Here is a 16,521-nt window from a genome sequence, read left to right as displayed (position 1 = left end):
ACTTGCCCTTCCCCACCCCCTCCAGATTGCTGCTTGCATTACAACCCAAGATGCTGGAGTTGGCAGTCATGTGTGCGTGGAATGTGCTTGCTAGTGTATGTGTCTGTGTGTGGATGGTGGGCGTATGTGTTTCTCTTTTACTGAATAAGGCTTTATGTGAGTGTCTTAATTGTGACTGTTTGCAACGTGACATGTCTTCTTTAAGGCAAGTAGCATTCTATCTTTTCCTACATTGTTGTTGCCAAAATTGCAAGTTTTTTGAAGGAATCTCTGTAGGTAGTTCTCTAATTAACAACTGATACAATTCTTAAAACATGATCCTGTAACCCATTACACTGCTATGGTTGAATGACACTAAATTAAACTGGTGTTAAATAGAACACACACCAAGAGCATAAGCTTAAATAAGAGCTAGGTTAAGGTGAAGAAAATAAGGCAACCCTTTCCCAAGATTTTGTTTGTCATTTTTTGTTCATGTATGTGTTGCTGACATTAAATAAATACAATCAAATAAAAATAAAAATACTTTAATGTTTATTTTGGAGAGCCTTTCCATGAAGATGCTAAGTGAAGGCAAACAATTTTTCAACAGTGCTTGGAGATTCACAGTCAGCAAAGAAAAGAGTAGGTTTTTAGCAACAGTCCTACATGTAGCTTAATTTTTAATACTATGTTGTTTTGTTAAACAAGTCTTCTACCCTTAATCTCATTTTTGTACAAGGAAATTTTACTTTAAAATACACCACACGACAAAGCTGTATCAGTGTTTAACAGTATAAACCATTGAGATACCCTTTTTTTGATATGGAGGGATTAGAAAAATAACACAAACTACATTAGTATTTGTTTTACATAAAAACAATTTATTTAATACAACAGTCCTCAGGTAATAATCAAATAGCAGTAAAAAATTCTCAATCAATCACTGTCATCATCATTTCTGCAACGATTAAGTGGTCTTCTACTTTCCTCATCAGATCCATAAATAACATCCTCATCAGAGTCATTTATCATGGAAAATGCTGGATTATCTTTGGTAATGGGAGATTCTGCAATGAAAAAAACATCTCATTAGACAAACATATTGCACTGTTCAAATTAGCTACACTTCAAGGATGTTTTATGGTTACATAATTACCAAATATTGTTCCTTTTGAAGGAGAATACACATATGCCATTGTATACAAATAGAAATTGAGGAGGCCATAAAATGACATAAATTCTGCAGAATTCTTGTAGTTGGTAGATAATTCTGCGACAAAATTATCTTCCAGTATACCTACTCCAAATCTAAGTACAGTTATTGTAAGACTTACTGCCAAGACAATAAGCATCAACAATGTCAAAAATTTGAGCCGCATATCTGGAACAAAAACAGAGGAACAGTGACACACCTTATGACAGCTAGCAAAAGCAAACTGGTAAAGGTTGCATGAAACAATTATAAAATAGTAAATGGTGAAATGTAGTGTAATCTACAAAGGTGCATTGTTTGAAGTATCTCCACTACCATGTGAATTAATTAAGAACAGAAGACATTCCTGAATAATTGGAATTATATAAGGTATTAAATACATATAGATTTTTATTGTTTTACAAATAATCAATTTTTTTTAAGGTTTCGTGTTTCACAGATCTTTTTTGCAGGTTTCCATACTTGTGACTACTTTACTGTTGTTACAAGATAGGCCTTACTGTTTCCTTATTCTGCTGATGAAGTGTAGTGTCCAACAAAGGACTCTCATTATAAATGTAGACAACATGAAAATAAAGACAGACAGAAGAATGCAACAAATGGTGTGTTTAATGTGAAAGCTTTAAGAATTTTATACAGCAGTTTCAAAATAGTAGTTACAAAATCTACCAACAGATGGCACTATAATCACAACATGTAGCGTAGCGCCTATAAATTGCACTCCAAGGCCCAGAGTAATGTATTCCACCATTCAAACATGAAAAGATATAAGGGTACCGAAGGAACTAGTTGAAATCATGTTGGGGGTATCAAGCAAAATTTGTGGCTGGATTGAGGATTTTTTGGTAGGGAGAACACAGAAAGTTATCTGGGATGGAGAGTCATCATCAGATGTGGAAGTAACTTCAGGTGGGTCACAGGGAAGTGTGTTGGGGCCATTGCTATTCATGTTGTATATTAATGACATTGCAGATAATATTAACAGTCACCTCACACTTTTTGCAGATGATGCAGTTATTTATAATGAAGCATTGTTTGAAAAAAGCGGTACAGATAACTGTCAGATTGTGATATGGTTTCAAAATGATGCAAAGACTGCCAATTTACTTCGAATGTCCAAAACTTTAAAATTATGCGTTTCACAAAATGAAGGAGGGGGGGCAGGGGGGGAGGGAATAACACATAGCATCCCTCGATAATAATATCAAAGAGTCATAACTGGAAGCAACCAGTCCATACAAATACCTGTAGGGATATGAAATGGAACAGTCAGTTGGAGGTTAAGCAGGTGGCAGGTTGTGGTTAACTGGTAGAATACTAGAAAAATATAATCAGTCTACAAAGGACACTGCAGACCAAACATTAATATGACTCATCCTACGATAATGCTCTAGTGTGTGGGACCTGTACCAAATAGGACTAACAAGGGATAATGAATGGATAAAAGAAGGGCAGCAAATATGGTCACAAGTTTGTTCGACCCACAGGAGAATGACACGAAGAAAGAACTGGATAGGCAGACACTTGAAGACAAATGAAAATTATTCCACGAAGACAGAAAATTTTTAGAACCAACCTAAGTGTTGAACCTAAGAATATATTACAACCCTGTACTTAACACTCCCACAGGAATCACAAAGACAAGATTAGACTAATTACAGGGTGTGCACAGTCATTAAAGTGATCATTGTTCTTACACCTCATATGGAAATGGATCGGGAAAAAGCCATAATAACAATGGAAATTTAACCTCTGTCATGCACTTCACAGTGGTTTTCAGAGTATAGATGTAGATGTAGAAGTATTCCATTGAATAACAAAGAGTTTATGGTACTGCAATATCACAGGTTAGAACAAAGTATTGCAGCAATAAGGTATAGTTTTCAAACATGATTAAGTTCCAAAAGGATGAGAAAACCATTCGTAAGTTCATCAACAAAACCAAACAGACAGTGTGGCCGCCCCATATAACTGTAGTTATTTCTGAAAATGTCATCATACTTTCTGAACTTATTTAGCAACTTCTGAGAATATCCATCTGAAGGATTACAGTTTGAAGTGCTCCAGCAAGCTTTCAATACTGAGAAACAGTCTACACGTTTCCATTCAAAATCCACAAAGTTACCGGGTCATTTGTTGCTGTGTGGCAAATGCCTGTCCCTGCAAACCAGACTCATATACAGGGTGATTGATTGATGAAAGAATACGGAACAAATGAGGTCTAATGAACTTATGTCTGGAAACACATGTTTTCCACGCTACAGACCATCTATTCAATCCTACATTGTTACAGAGACTGTGGCCTTATATGCACTATACGATGCAGCCACGGTTACAGTATGTGTTGAAAATGGTTTTCACATGCCTCAAGGCATGCACGTGTACACCGTAGCATGTTCTTATCTCACATGTTCACTCAGCCAGGTTGCATCCGAACAATGTCAAAGACAGCATGAATACACTGCTCCAGTGTCTCCACATCTGGAATGGGCTCTTTATACGTGATACTTTTGAGATGGCCCCATAACCAGAAACTGAATGGGCTGAGACCCAGTGAACGAGCAGGCCATGCAACTGGAACCCCTCATCTGGTCCATTGACTAGGGAAGACACTATCGAGATGTGTCAGGACATTGATGGCAAAGTGGGCTAAACCTTTCGAATCATCAATGGCACTTCTTCCAGCAGGGGAGGCAAAGTCGCCCGCAAGAAACACCAATAGTTCCGGCATTTTAGACGATGTGGAAGGAAGACGTCCCAAAGTACGGTTGCCAATTATCCTGGTCTACAGATTCCAGTCGCATCAATGTTGATGATTCACTACCACCATACTATGGGGGTTCTTCATACTATCCCACTGATAATTGTTTTGAATGTTGAAAGATACCACTCTGCATAAAGGTGGTCTCACTCATGAATAGGATGTATGACACAAATCCCAGTATTGAGGTTGCCTGGCAAAGAAACAGTGACAAAACTGCTCGTGATGTGGAAAGTCTGTCACTTGTAAGACCTGCACACACTGTACATGATAAGGCCAGTAACAATTGTCATGGAGAATGTTCCACATGGTCATCTGGCTTACCCCACACTGGCAGCCCGACTGCCTGTTACTGACATGGCAGTCGCATTCCACAGTCTTAATCACATTTTCCTCCAAGCCTTGTGTCTGAACATTATGGGTATGTCTTTCACGATTTCCTGCTTTCGGAAATGACCCTGTCTCAGACAAACGGCAAAACCCTGTTGCAAACATTTAATGCTGGGGTTGCTGGCAGGGACAGGTCTCCTGATACAACCTTGCTGTCCGCTGCCCGTTGCCATTTGCCTTTCTGTAAGCAAACACTTTGTCAGCAAGCTCTAGATTTGAATACAGAATATAGTGTACAATGCCGTAGCACAACCACCACCGGGTGAGTCAGCAAGAGAAGTGCATTGGACACAATGTTGCCAATTAATATGGGAGGAGAGTAAGTTTGGGCATGATGTATGAGGAATAGTACCATCATCTAGGAGGAAACCATGGATACTGTAACTGTGGCTGCATGGTACAGTGCCCATTAGATATCAGTCTCTGTAGCAAAGTGTGATTGAATAAACGGTCTCTAGCATGGAAACCAAGCATTTCCGGACATAAATACCTTGAAAGGTACATTACACAATCCCTTGAAAGGTACATTACACATTATAGTTATATTACTTTAATTTGTAATTTAAAAAAGAATCAAAGCATAATCTATGACATAATTGTTATTACTAAACTTTTGGCGTGAAATTGGTGAACAAGGTGTGTGAGAAAAGTAATAAGACTGATTTCGTATCTATCAAATCTTTTATTTTTTTCAAACAACAATCTTGTCCCTTTCAGCAGCTACATACTGGCAGATTCACTGTTCTTGCCTTGGTATCAGTGCTGAAAGGCTTCAATTGGTAGGGCCTTAATAACAAGTCAGTCACATTCTTTTGAATGTTCTCCAGAACCCCAAAATGAGATCCTTTTAAGACACTTCTCAATTTTAGGAAAAGAAAAAACACGAGCATTTATATCAGATGAATTGGAGGGGGGGGGGGGGGCTGTGGAACAACAGGAATGCCGTTCAAACAAATTTCGGGCTTGCAGCCGGTCGTCATTCAATACTTCGCACGATATTTCAACTGGGCACCTGCCAGTCATCTTCAGGTGAGCCGTCGCAGACTGGCAAAAACGTCCTCCGTTCCGCAATATATAGCGTACTGTAACTATTCTGTGCATGCGTCAAAAAAATATTTTGAACAGACTGACGGTGTCGCCATGGGTAGCCCCCCTGTCTCCTTTGGTGGCCAACCTTTTTATGGAGTATTTTGAAGAGAGAGCGCTTGAATCAGCTGCCCTGAAGCCAACAGTTTTTTGGCAGTATGTGGATGACACTTTCATAGTGTGGCCTCATGGAGAAGATAAATTAATGGAGTTTCTACATCACCTCAACTCCATTCATAGCAACATCCTGTTCACCATGGAAATAGAGAAAGATGGTTGTTTGCCTTTCTTGGATGTCCTGGTTCGAAGGAAGAATGATGGTTCTCTAGGGCATTCAGTTTACCGGAAACCCACTCATACTGATTTGTACCTGCAAGCATCGAGTTGCCATCACCCATCACAAACCATGAGTTTGCTTAAAACACTTGTTCATAGAGCTCATACTGTCTCAGATCTAGACAGCTTACCTCAAGAACTCGCCCATCTAAAGACAGTATTCAGCGAAAATGGGTATTCCATCCGGCAGATTAACAGGGCACTAACAGTTAAAACTAAGAAGCAGGAAGAGAATAAAGAGGAGAACATGCCAGAACAATCTTTAGCTTTTCTTCCTTTTGTTGGCAACACTTCGTTCAAAATAGCAAGAATCCTCCGAAAATTTCAGGTAAAAGTGGTTTTCCGCCCTCCATCGAAGATTGCGGACCTTGTGGGATAAGTTAAGGACAATCTGTTACTATGAAAGGCCAGAATTTACAAGATACCGTGCCAATGTGGTATGGCTTACATAGGTCAAACCACACGCACCGTGAAAGAACGCTGCAGTGAACATCAACGTTACACCCGCCTTTTGCAGCCAAGCAAGTCCGCTATTGCTGAACATTGTATTTCCACTGGACATTCAATGGAGTATGAGAAAACAATGATTTTTTCCACAGCAACGTCTTGCTGGGACTCCATTATTAAAGAATCCGTAGAAATACGACTGGTGGAAAATCTGTTAAACCGTGACAGCAGCTACCAGCTGGACAGTGCATGGAATCCCATCATCTCCACGATTTGCTCAAATCGAAGACGACAGAGTGCGTCAATGGCCGTGGCAAACAGCAACGCAGAGGGCGACCGAGTTCCGCTATTCCACCGGTGAGGGCGCTGCTGGCGGGCAGTGTGGTTCAACTATCAAGTTTTCGACGCGTGTGCAGAATAGTTACAGTACGCTATATACTGCAGAACGGAGGACGTTCTCGCCAGTCTGCGACGGCTCACCTGAAGATGACTGGCAGGTGCCCAGTTGAAATATCGTGTGAAGTATTGAACGACGACCGGCTCCAAGCCCAAAATTTGCTTGAACAGTCAATTCGCCGGGAAAATTTTAAAATTCACAACAGGAATGCCCTTTGAGGTCAAAAATTCTATGATGGAAGTGTCTTGTGACATGGAATGTTGTCATGATGCAGCACCCACTTGTCTGCATGTGCAGTCTCATTCGATCCACCCTTTTCCTGAATCTTTCAAGGACATCTTTGTAAAATGCTTGGTTGACAGTTTCTCAGACTAAGCATCTGGAAGAGATGAACAGACCAATCTACACAAGTAGAACAACACTGCACTGCCAGATTGTTTGCACTGTTGTTAGTCAGTTCCATTAATTTTCTTACATACCTTGCATATTTGCAAAAATCAGAACCAGAAACCTAGAACCCGATATTTATGAATTTTGTACGTGAAGATGTATTCATTCATTGCATTGACACCCAGTAACTCAATTATGGCCTTTGATTTAAAGCTATTGCAGTTTCCCACATGGCTTGCATCCACTCTGAGAATCAACAAGACTCAGGGCCAATCACTTAGTGTGGCAGATATTAAACATCCTGGGCAATGTCGGACACTGCTGCTAGTAATTAATAATGAAGGATCTGATGTTGGCTCACGCTCGCAGATGACACACGCTTCCACCTGAATGATAGTGAAGAAGCAAAACTGGTGTTTTGTGTGAAGAGTTTCTGTTTGGGGTGTGGGATACAGCAGAGGCATTATTGGCCCTAAGTGGAAATTTTTGAACAATTTGTTGCCACACAGGAACTGTTGGGAAGACCGACCAGGTATCGAGTGGTCCTTGGAAGACGGGGGATTACTACCATGGATTAAGCCAAATTCAATGGCACAGGTGTGGACTGGCTTCCATGTTCACCCAATCTGACTCCTTGTGACTACTTTTTTGGGGTATATCGAAAGACACTGCCTACCAGAACTATCCCACTGCACTGGACAAATTAACTAACAATCTGTGTGACAGCTGAATCCCTTTCCATAGACACACTACAAGATTTTGAAAAGATTGTGATTTGAATGGAAAGACTGCTTGCAGAGGATGAATTCATTTATGTATGCCAAGCTGTACATTGCAACAGCCCCATGTTACCAAATTTTGTGACTACTATTTCAAAACTTCTGTATAAAATTCTGAGAGAAAAAAATTTTAGAACCCAAGAAGAACAATGTGGATTCACGGCTGGGAGATCTCATGTGTAGACCATATTTTCACATTACGACAGATTTTGGAGAAACTTAGGGAAAAATCAAAAAATATAGGCTTAATTTTCATAGATCTAGAAAAAGCGTATGATACTGTTCCAAGAAAATTACTTTGGAGAGCACTACATATGGCAAACATAAACCCTTCCTTGATTAAAATAATACAACAGATGTATAAAGATAACATTTGCCAAGTGAAAGTTGGTAATAAACTTTCACAGAAATTTAGAACAAGCAAAGGCCTTTTACAGGGCTGTCCCATGTCACCATCATTATTTAAAATCTATATAGATATTAGCCGTAGAACATGGTCTCGTAAATGTAATAGTATGGGATTAGAAATAAGAGATGGAGTTTACCTACATCATTTATTATTTGCTGATGATCAAGCAGTCGTAGCACAAGATGGGAGGATGCTAACTATATGAGCAATCAACTAGCAGTAGCATACAAAACTTGGGGTTTGAAGATTAATGACCAAAAAACAGAATACTTGACTAATGATTCAGATGAGCTATACATTGAAGGAAAGAAAATCAAAAAGATAAACACTTTCTGTTATTTGGGATCCATTTTAGAAATCGAGGGAAAATCAGAGTCAGAAATCAATAAAATAATTAGTAGCGGACGGAGGGTCATTGGGATGCTTAACTCAGTCTTATGGAGCAGAAATGTAATGAGCAGAACTAAAAAATTAATATACAAATCCATATTAGAGAGTGTGGTTCTGTATGGAACGGAGACCTGGACAATTAACATGAAGCACATTAAAAAATTACAAGCTCTAGAGATGGACTTCTGGAGAAGATCGGCAAGAATCTCCAGGAAAGAAAAGATAAGGAACACCGAAGTAATAAGGGGAATGGAAATAAAAGAAAGAATATATGACGTAATGGATAGGAAGAAATTACAGTGGTATGGGCATGTACGACAAATGGAGAAAACCAGAATACCAAAACTGATACTGGAGTGGGAACCGGAGGGGAGAAGAAGAAGAGGACGACCTATGACAACCTGGCTCCAAAATGTACAGCACATAATGAGGAGAATGGGCGCAGAGGAAGAGGACACACAAGATGGAAACACCTGGAGAAATATTTTGAGATTATAGTTTAAGAACGTTTATTGTTTGTATTGTAATTTCCAAGTAAATTATTATGTTGGAGATAAGCCTCTGTAATGGGGAAAAGCTCAAAATAATAATAAAATAAAATTCTTAGACCTTCCACAATAAACATGGCCATTTACATTCTTCTAGCAGTCTTTGTACTCACGTTATTTAATTTTAAAATCAGGGAGTCCTTTGTTATAGTATCTTGGGTTAGCAAACAGGAATTAATGAAACTGGAGGAACTACTTAAGTTACAAGGAACAACTTACCAAAATAAGGCATGGCACGAAGTTCACTGTATGCCCTCAATATGAGGCACACCAGGTACAGTAAATAGACACCACATGCTATGAAGAAAAAAACCTTGAAACCCTGAAACAAAAATTAAAATAGCTGAGCAGAAGTAGGACGATTTTGAATTATTTGACTGACATAAGCCTAACTACTTAAAACTAATGATCAATAACACAAAAAGTGTGTGAATAATGTTGTCTTGGGATTAAAACAATAGAAATGATCCTAGCTTGTTACTAAAGAGGTCTACACTTTCTGCATTGAGAAATGATATTGTTTTAATCATGTCCAAAAGAACAGATACCATCGGTGACCATGGAGCTCGTTAGAATGACATTACAATGAAATGAATACCCCTAGCTGCATACAGGCATTGATATAAGTCAACGGGGACAGTTGAAAATGTGTGCCCCCACCGAGACTCGAACCCAGGATCTCCTGCTTACATGGCAAACGCTCTATCCATCTGACCCACCGAGGACACAGAGGATAGTGTGACTGCAGGGACTTATCTCTGGCACGCCTCCTGTGAGACTTGAAAAGATTGTGATTTGAATGGAAAGACTGCTTGCAGAAGATGAATTCATTTATGTATGCCAAGCTGTACATCGCAACAGCCCCATGTTACCAAATTTTGTGACTACCACTTTAAAACTTCACAGACATGTCCGTGTTGGGAATGTAGGTCTCACCGGAGGCAGACATTTAGTATTTGCTGATAATCAGGTCATCACAGGTGGAGCCAACAGATGGGTTTTGGGAAAGATGGAGAAGGAAATTTATCATGTCCTTTTCTGAATAATGAATGTGACATTTGCCTTACAACAATTAAGAAAAGAATGGAAAAGCTAATTCTGGATGGCCCCACAGGGAAATGAATACCAGTGCCCCAGATGTGGGGTCAATGCTTTAACCAGTGTACCATTTCAATCGGCTGCTTGTTTCAGAAGTTTTCATAAATGTTTTCTCAGCTGTCGAGCAAGAATTTCAAGTCCTATAAGTCAGACATTGCAAGAATCACCAGCTCCAAAAATCATCAGGACACAAATAATAATAGGTTGGAAAATAAATGAAATACTGATGCTGTAAGACAATGAGGTTGTGAGGGATACAGTGCAAGACACCAGGACAGTTCACTGCTGCATAAAGAATTTAAGTTTCTCTTTTCCTTTTCTTAACAGACTCTCTACAAGATAATGATCAGACAAACTTTTATGTATAATGGAAAATCACAGAAGCATCAAAATAAGGTAAGCAATATTGGTAAGGAAGCCCTTCAGTTAAAGGTTCTAACCTAAGATATTTGCTGGCAGCCAAAACAAGGTTGCTGATGTTCTGGAAACAATTAGGAAACTGTTACTCAAATTCACATTGGACACACATCTCCAACAAAAAACAAAAAGGCCATGTTCTGATATATGCAGGAGGTTTTCTCTTACAAATACAGTATACTCATTAAATTTGTTTGTATGGATGCAAATACATGCCAATTAAAAAACTGTTCACAATTCATATAATTGCTGATAGTCTTATAACTGTGGCATTAAAATTTGCATAATCCCAAACAAGTTATTTGGGCTGTTTAATGAAAGGCTTCATTAGTGAAAGCTACATGGGTGTGAAACTGATGTCCACTCCCACACATTACTGCAGTAATTATCAGCTAAACATGGTAGGAGGTCAAAAGTGAGCTGAATTTGTGACACGGAAGGGGTACAGCTGCAGTATGTGCAGTACATTCAGAATTGGACTGTTGGTCAACTATTTTACTTTTGGACTTTTTGTACACATTTTATAGCATTGATGCACTTGTCTGGGGTCAACATAAATTGCCTCATTTGGAGATACTGGGACATTGAAGCCTTCAACTATTACAGAAATAATGCCAGAGAGCAACTCGTATGGTTTTTGTTCCAATCGTTAGATGGAATCACAATGATGTGGCATGGTACTATGCATCTGTGTTCAGTTTTGACACAGGATGAGCTTACAACAATGTGTTCTCATTATATCCACTTTCAAAGACTGTGCTGTTTCCTGAAGAAATTTCATAAGTAGCTCCAGTGAAAGTAGCACTGAGGGTGTGCCAAAGAAGAGATGCTTCAAAAAAGTGATGCATTATTTTTTCATTAAATGCCATTTCTTTCTTCCCTATGGTTGAGATTTAGCTATAATAAAGAAAAAAAATCAAGAAACATGACCATTTGTATGTTCCAGAACAGTATGTAGCCATACTCAAATATCCATGTGCTTAGTTTCAACTGTCATAATTTGAATCCCGATAATTTGGATTTTGATAACTTGTAGAAAGTCCTTAAGCCTCAAATCACTCTGAAAGACTATTGTAGCCCAACAGAAAGTTAAATTTTTACCTAGTAAATAGATGGACTTTCAATATGATTCACAATGGAGGGAACTTGAAACTGTCAACAAATTTACTGATGATTTCATGTAGCTTCCCAGCTCTCAACGTGCCCTTCTGGGGCTCTTCAGTATTAATATATTGGATGTTTCAGAAAGTATAGTAAATATTTTAGGTGGTAGCGTAGATTAGTTCAAATAAAAATTCTAAGCTGGAAAAACATATCCGTCTTTTGCATGAAAGAAACCTCTTCCAATAATGATAGAAGCCCATTCTCACGAAATTTCAAATATTGGGGTAAAAATCAAACCATGGAAAACCCAGGATGAAATGTAACAATATTAGAGAAGGAAAGTTGTTGCTCACCATATAGCAGAGATCCTGTTCGCAAAGTGTCACACAATTATAGCTTTTGGCCATTAAGGCCTTTGTCAGTAACAGACACACACACACACACACACACACACACACACACACACAAACGCAACTTGCACACATGTCTGCAGTCTCAGACAACTGAAACCACACTGCGAGCAGCAGCAGCAGTGCACGATGGGAGTGGCAATTGGATGGGGGTAAGGAGGAGGCTGGAGCAGGGAGGGATACTATGGTGGGGGTGGCGGACAGTAACTCAATACCATCTGGGACTGGAGCAACTGAATTACATTCTCTGCCAGGGTTTCGATTACCTCTCGTCGTGCCCTGAAATGAGAAACGTCCTGCCCACTATCCTTCCCACCCTCCTTACAGTGGTATTCCGCCGTCCACCGAGCCTACAAAATATACTTGTCCACCCTTATACAACCTCTGTTCTCAAGCCCTTACATCATGGCTCATACCCCTGTAATAGACCTAGATGCAAGACCTGTCCCATACATCCTCCTACCTCCACCTACTCCAGTCCGGTCACTAACATCACCTATCCCATCAAAGGCAGGGCTACCTGTGAAACCAGTCATGTGATTTACAAGCTAAGCTGCAACCACTGTGCTGCATTCTATGTACGCATGACAACCAACAAGCTGACTGTTTGCATGAATGGGCAATGACAAACTGTGGCCAAAGTGGCCCACCCTGTTGCTGAACATGCTGCCAAACATGATATCCCTCATCTCAATGACGGCTTCACAACCTGTGTCATATGGATCCTTCCCACCTACACTAGCTTTTCTGAACTGCACAGATGGGAACTTTCCCTGCAATACATCCTATGTTTCCATAACCCTCCTGGCTTCAACCTTCGTTAGTCACTGTCCTCACCCATCCAACCTCTTCTCTGTTCCCATTCCAGCACTACACAGCTGTCATTTCACTGCCACAGCCAGTCTTTTCATTTGTTTTTATTTCTCTCCTTTTCGCTACTTATTTCCCCCCCTCCCCACTTTCTTTCCTGCCCTTCATCTAAACTGCAGCATTTCACTGTCCGCCACCTCCACCATGCTATCCCTCCCTCTCCCCGCCTCAGCCTCCTCCTTACCCCCACCCAGTCACCACTCCCATCATGCACTGCTGCTGCTGCTCGCAGTGTGGTTTCAGTTGTCTGAGACTGCAGACGTGTGTGCAAGTTGCGTGTGTGTGTGTGTGTCTGTGTGTGTGTGTGTGTGTGTGTGTGTGTATGTGTGTGTCAATGGCTGACAAAGGCCTTAATGGCCAAAAGCTATAATTGTGTGAATCTCTTGCCTATCGCAACTCAGCATCTCCACTATATGGTGAGTAGCAACTTTCCTTCTCTAATATTGTTAAATAACGGGGTAGCAACACAACTGTCTAGCATACCACACCATACATTCACAAAGGATTCTTGAAAATGTTTCTCCTCAAAACACAGTGGGTTTTTGGTGGTCCACCAGTATTAGTTACAAGTATTACAGTTTCTTTCACAAATGAATGCTGCTCTAATAAAGGATATTAATGGAATTCTGCAGCGATTTGCAACTAACCAATGACAAAATTTCAGTTGCCTACCTTCATCTCCTCCTCGGAGGTGTTGAATCCACTGTAAATAATAAGGATACAGGATGCCCACATGCAATGTCTGTCCATACTCTTGTATGTACAGGGTGTTTCAAAAATGACCGGTATATTTGAAACGGCAATAAAAACTAAACGAGCAGCGATAGAAATACACCATTTGTTGCAATATGCTTGGGACAACAGTACATTTTCAGGCAGACAAACTTTCGAAATTACAGTAGTTACAATTTTCAACAACAGATGGCACTGCGGTCTGGGAAACCCTATAGTACGATATTTTCCACATATCCACCATGCGTAGCAATAATATGGCGTAGTCTCTGAATGAAATTACCCGAAACCTTTGACAACGTGTCTGGCGGAATGGCTTCACATGCAGGTGAGATGTACTGCTTCAGCTGTTCAATTGTTTCTGGATTCTGGCGGTACACCTGATCTTTCAAGTGTCCCCACAGAAAGAAGTCACAGGGGTTCATGTCTGGCGAATAGGGAGGCCAATCCACGCCGCCTCCTGTATGTTTCGGATAGCCCAAAGCAATCACACGATCATCGAAATATTCATTAATTAAAGACGTCGGCTGTGCGATGTGGCCGGGCACCATCTTGTATAAACCACGAGGTGTTCGCAGTGTCGTCTAAGGCAGTTTGTACCGCCACAAATTCATGAAGAATGTCCAGATAGCGTGATGCAGTAATCGTTTCGGATCTGAAAAATGGGCCAATGATTCCTTTGGAAGAAATGGCGGCCCAGACCAGTACTTTTTGAGGATGCAGGGACGATGGGACTGCAACATGGGGCTTTTCGGTTCCCCATATGCGCCAGTTCTGTTTATTGACGAAGCCGTCCAGGTAAAAATAAGCTTCGTCAGTAAACCAAATGCTGCCCACATGCATATCGCCGTCATCAATCCTGTGCACTATATCGTTAGTGAATGTCTCTCGTGCAGCAATGGTAGCGGCGTTGAGGGGTTGCCGCGTTTGAATTTTGTATGGATAGAGGTGTAAACTCTGGCGCATGAGACGATACGTGGACGTTGGCGTCATTTGGACCGCAGCTGCAACACGGCGAACGGAAACCCGAGGCCGCTGTTGGATCACCTGCTGCGCTAGCTGCGCGTTGCCCTCTGTGGTTGCCGTACGCGGTCGCCCTACCTTTCCAGCACGTTCATCCGTCACGTTCCCAGTCCGTTGAAATTTTTCAAACAGATCCTTTATTGTATCGCTTTTCGGTCCTTTGGTTACATTAAACCTCCATTGAAAACTTCGTCTTGTTGCAACAACACTGTGTTCTAGGCGGTGGAATTCCAACACCAGAAAAATCCTCTGTTCTAAGGAATAAACCATGTTGTCTACAGCACACTTGCACATTGTGAACAGCACACGCTTACAGCAGAAAGACGACGTACAGAATGGCGCACCCACAGACTGCATTGTCTTCTATATCTTTCACATCACTTGCAGAGCCATCCGTTGTTGAAAATTGTAACTACTGTAATTTCGAAAGTTTGTCCGCCTGAAAATGTACTGTTGTCCCAAGCATATTGCAACAAACGGTGTATTTCTATCGCTGCTCGTTTAGTTTTTATTGCCGTTTCAAATATACTGGTCATTTTTGAAACACCCTGTATGATAATAATGGAAATACTTGGATGGAGCAATACATACAACAAAGGAAAGGCAACCACCCACCTATTGCAGACTGATGCATGGAGCACAAAAACATGTAACAGAAAACAACATTCACACCAATTTACACATATTCACACACACAATTACACAGACACTGAAATGAACACTACCTGGCCACAGAAAGACTGATTATTGATACTCAATTACTGAAGGCAGCTGCTTGAAGTGTTGGGGGTGGGGAAGGTAAGGAAGGAGACAAGGAGAGGGCAGTGAGAAAGAGGTAGGTTTTTTGTCAAATGACTCCCTGGCTGTAGAAGATGAAAAGAGTAAAGCAAAAAGTTCTGTAGGATTAGAGAGGGATGGGGGAAAGTGAGGGGGAGCAGAATGGGGAGGGGGAAGGGGGAGGAAGGAGGGAGGCGTAGAGAGAGAGAGAGAGAGAGAGAGAGAGAGAGAGAGAGAGGGGGGGGGGGCACATTGGAGGGAGGTAAGAGTGGTGTGTGGGGCAAGGTAGTGCACAATCTGGATGTAGAAGGGGTGGTGTGGACAAATGAGAGAAAGGAAAAGGGAGGCAGTGGGAACAGGTTAGCGGAAGCTGAAGCCAGATGCGAGAGTTCAGGATATGTTGAGAGAGAGAACTTATGTGGAACACCAGTACATGTAAAAATTCAATCTGTGCTTGTTGAAGGACCACATTCTACCACACAATGTTAATTTGCACCTTCAGATGACTCCTGGGCATTGCACCAGTTCCACACAGTGTAGTGAAAACATGAATAAACACTCTTAATTGGGTATCCTGCAGTTAGGCAATTGTCTACTGTATTCTCTACAAACAGCACCAGTGTTTCCATTTCAAAACCCATACACAAATACCATATCAGCAAACTCAGCATCTGTAAATATGTATAGAATACTTAATACAGTAGAATTGGCCAACAGATCACAACCACAATTAGAGTTGAAAAATTCAATTATATAAACACCAGGACAACTTCAAAATCAAAACAAAAACGACAGTCACAAATAAACACAAAGCAACTGGCATATCAACATACAAAATTCAAATTTATCTCTGTAACCAACGAAAAAGTTGTCTATACTACCACCTCCTAAAGCATACACTGTTCCTGCTGAAACACTCTGTACACTCCACACAAAATACCATGGCCGGCAGATGTGCAGTC

The 16,521-nt window shown here is 40.7% G+C and overlaps 1 protein-coding gene across 2 annotated transcripts in view; it reads right to left on the bottom strand.

Moving 5' to 3' along the window:
- Positions 1-884: 884 nt before the first annotated feature.
- LOC124777117 (transmembrane protein 181) overlaps positions 885-16,521 on the bottom strand; it is a 218,266-nt gene continuing 202,629 nt past the window's right edge. For both annotated transcript variants that reach the window (XM_047252401.1, XM_047252402.1), the window contains 3 exons: positions 9,348-9,450; positions 1,139-1,363; positions 885-1,049 (listed from right to left, as the gene is read on the bottom strand). In XM_047252401.1, the coding sequence (XP_047108357.1) occupies positions 919-1,049; positions 1,139-1,363; positions 9,348-9,450 (459 nt within the window). In that variant the 3' untranslated portion in view covers positions 885-918. The remainder of the gene's footprint in view (positions 1,050-1,138; positions 1,364-9,347; positions 9,451-16,521) is intronic.

This window comes from Schistocerca piceifrons, chromosome 2 (genome assembly GCF_021461385.2).
Source record: "Schistocerca piceifrons isolate TAMUIC-IGC-003096 chromosome 2, iqSchPice1.1, whole genome shotgun sequence".
Taxonomy (NCBI): Eukaryota; Metazoa; Arthropoda; class Insecta; order Orthoptera; family Acrididae; genus Schistocerca; species Schistocerca piceifrons.
This window is presented reverse-complemented; position numbering and strand designations above follow the sequence as displayed.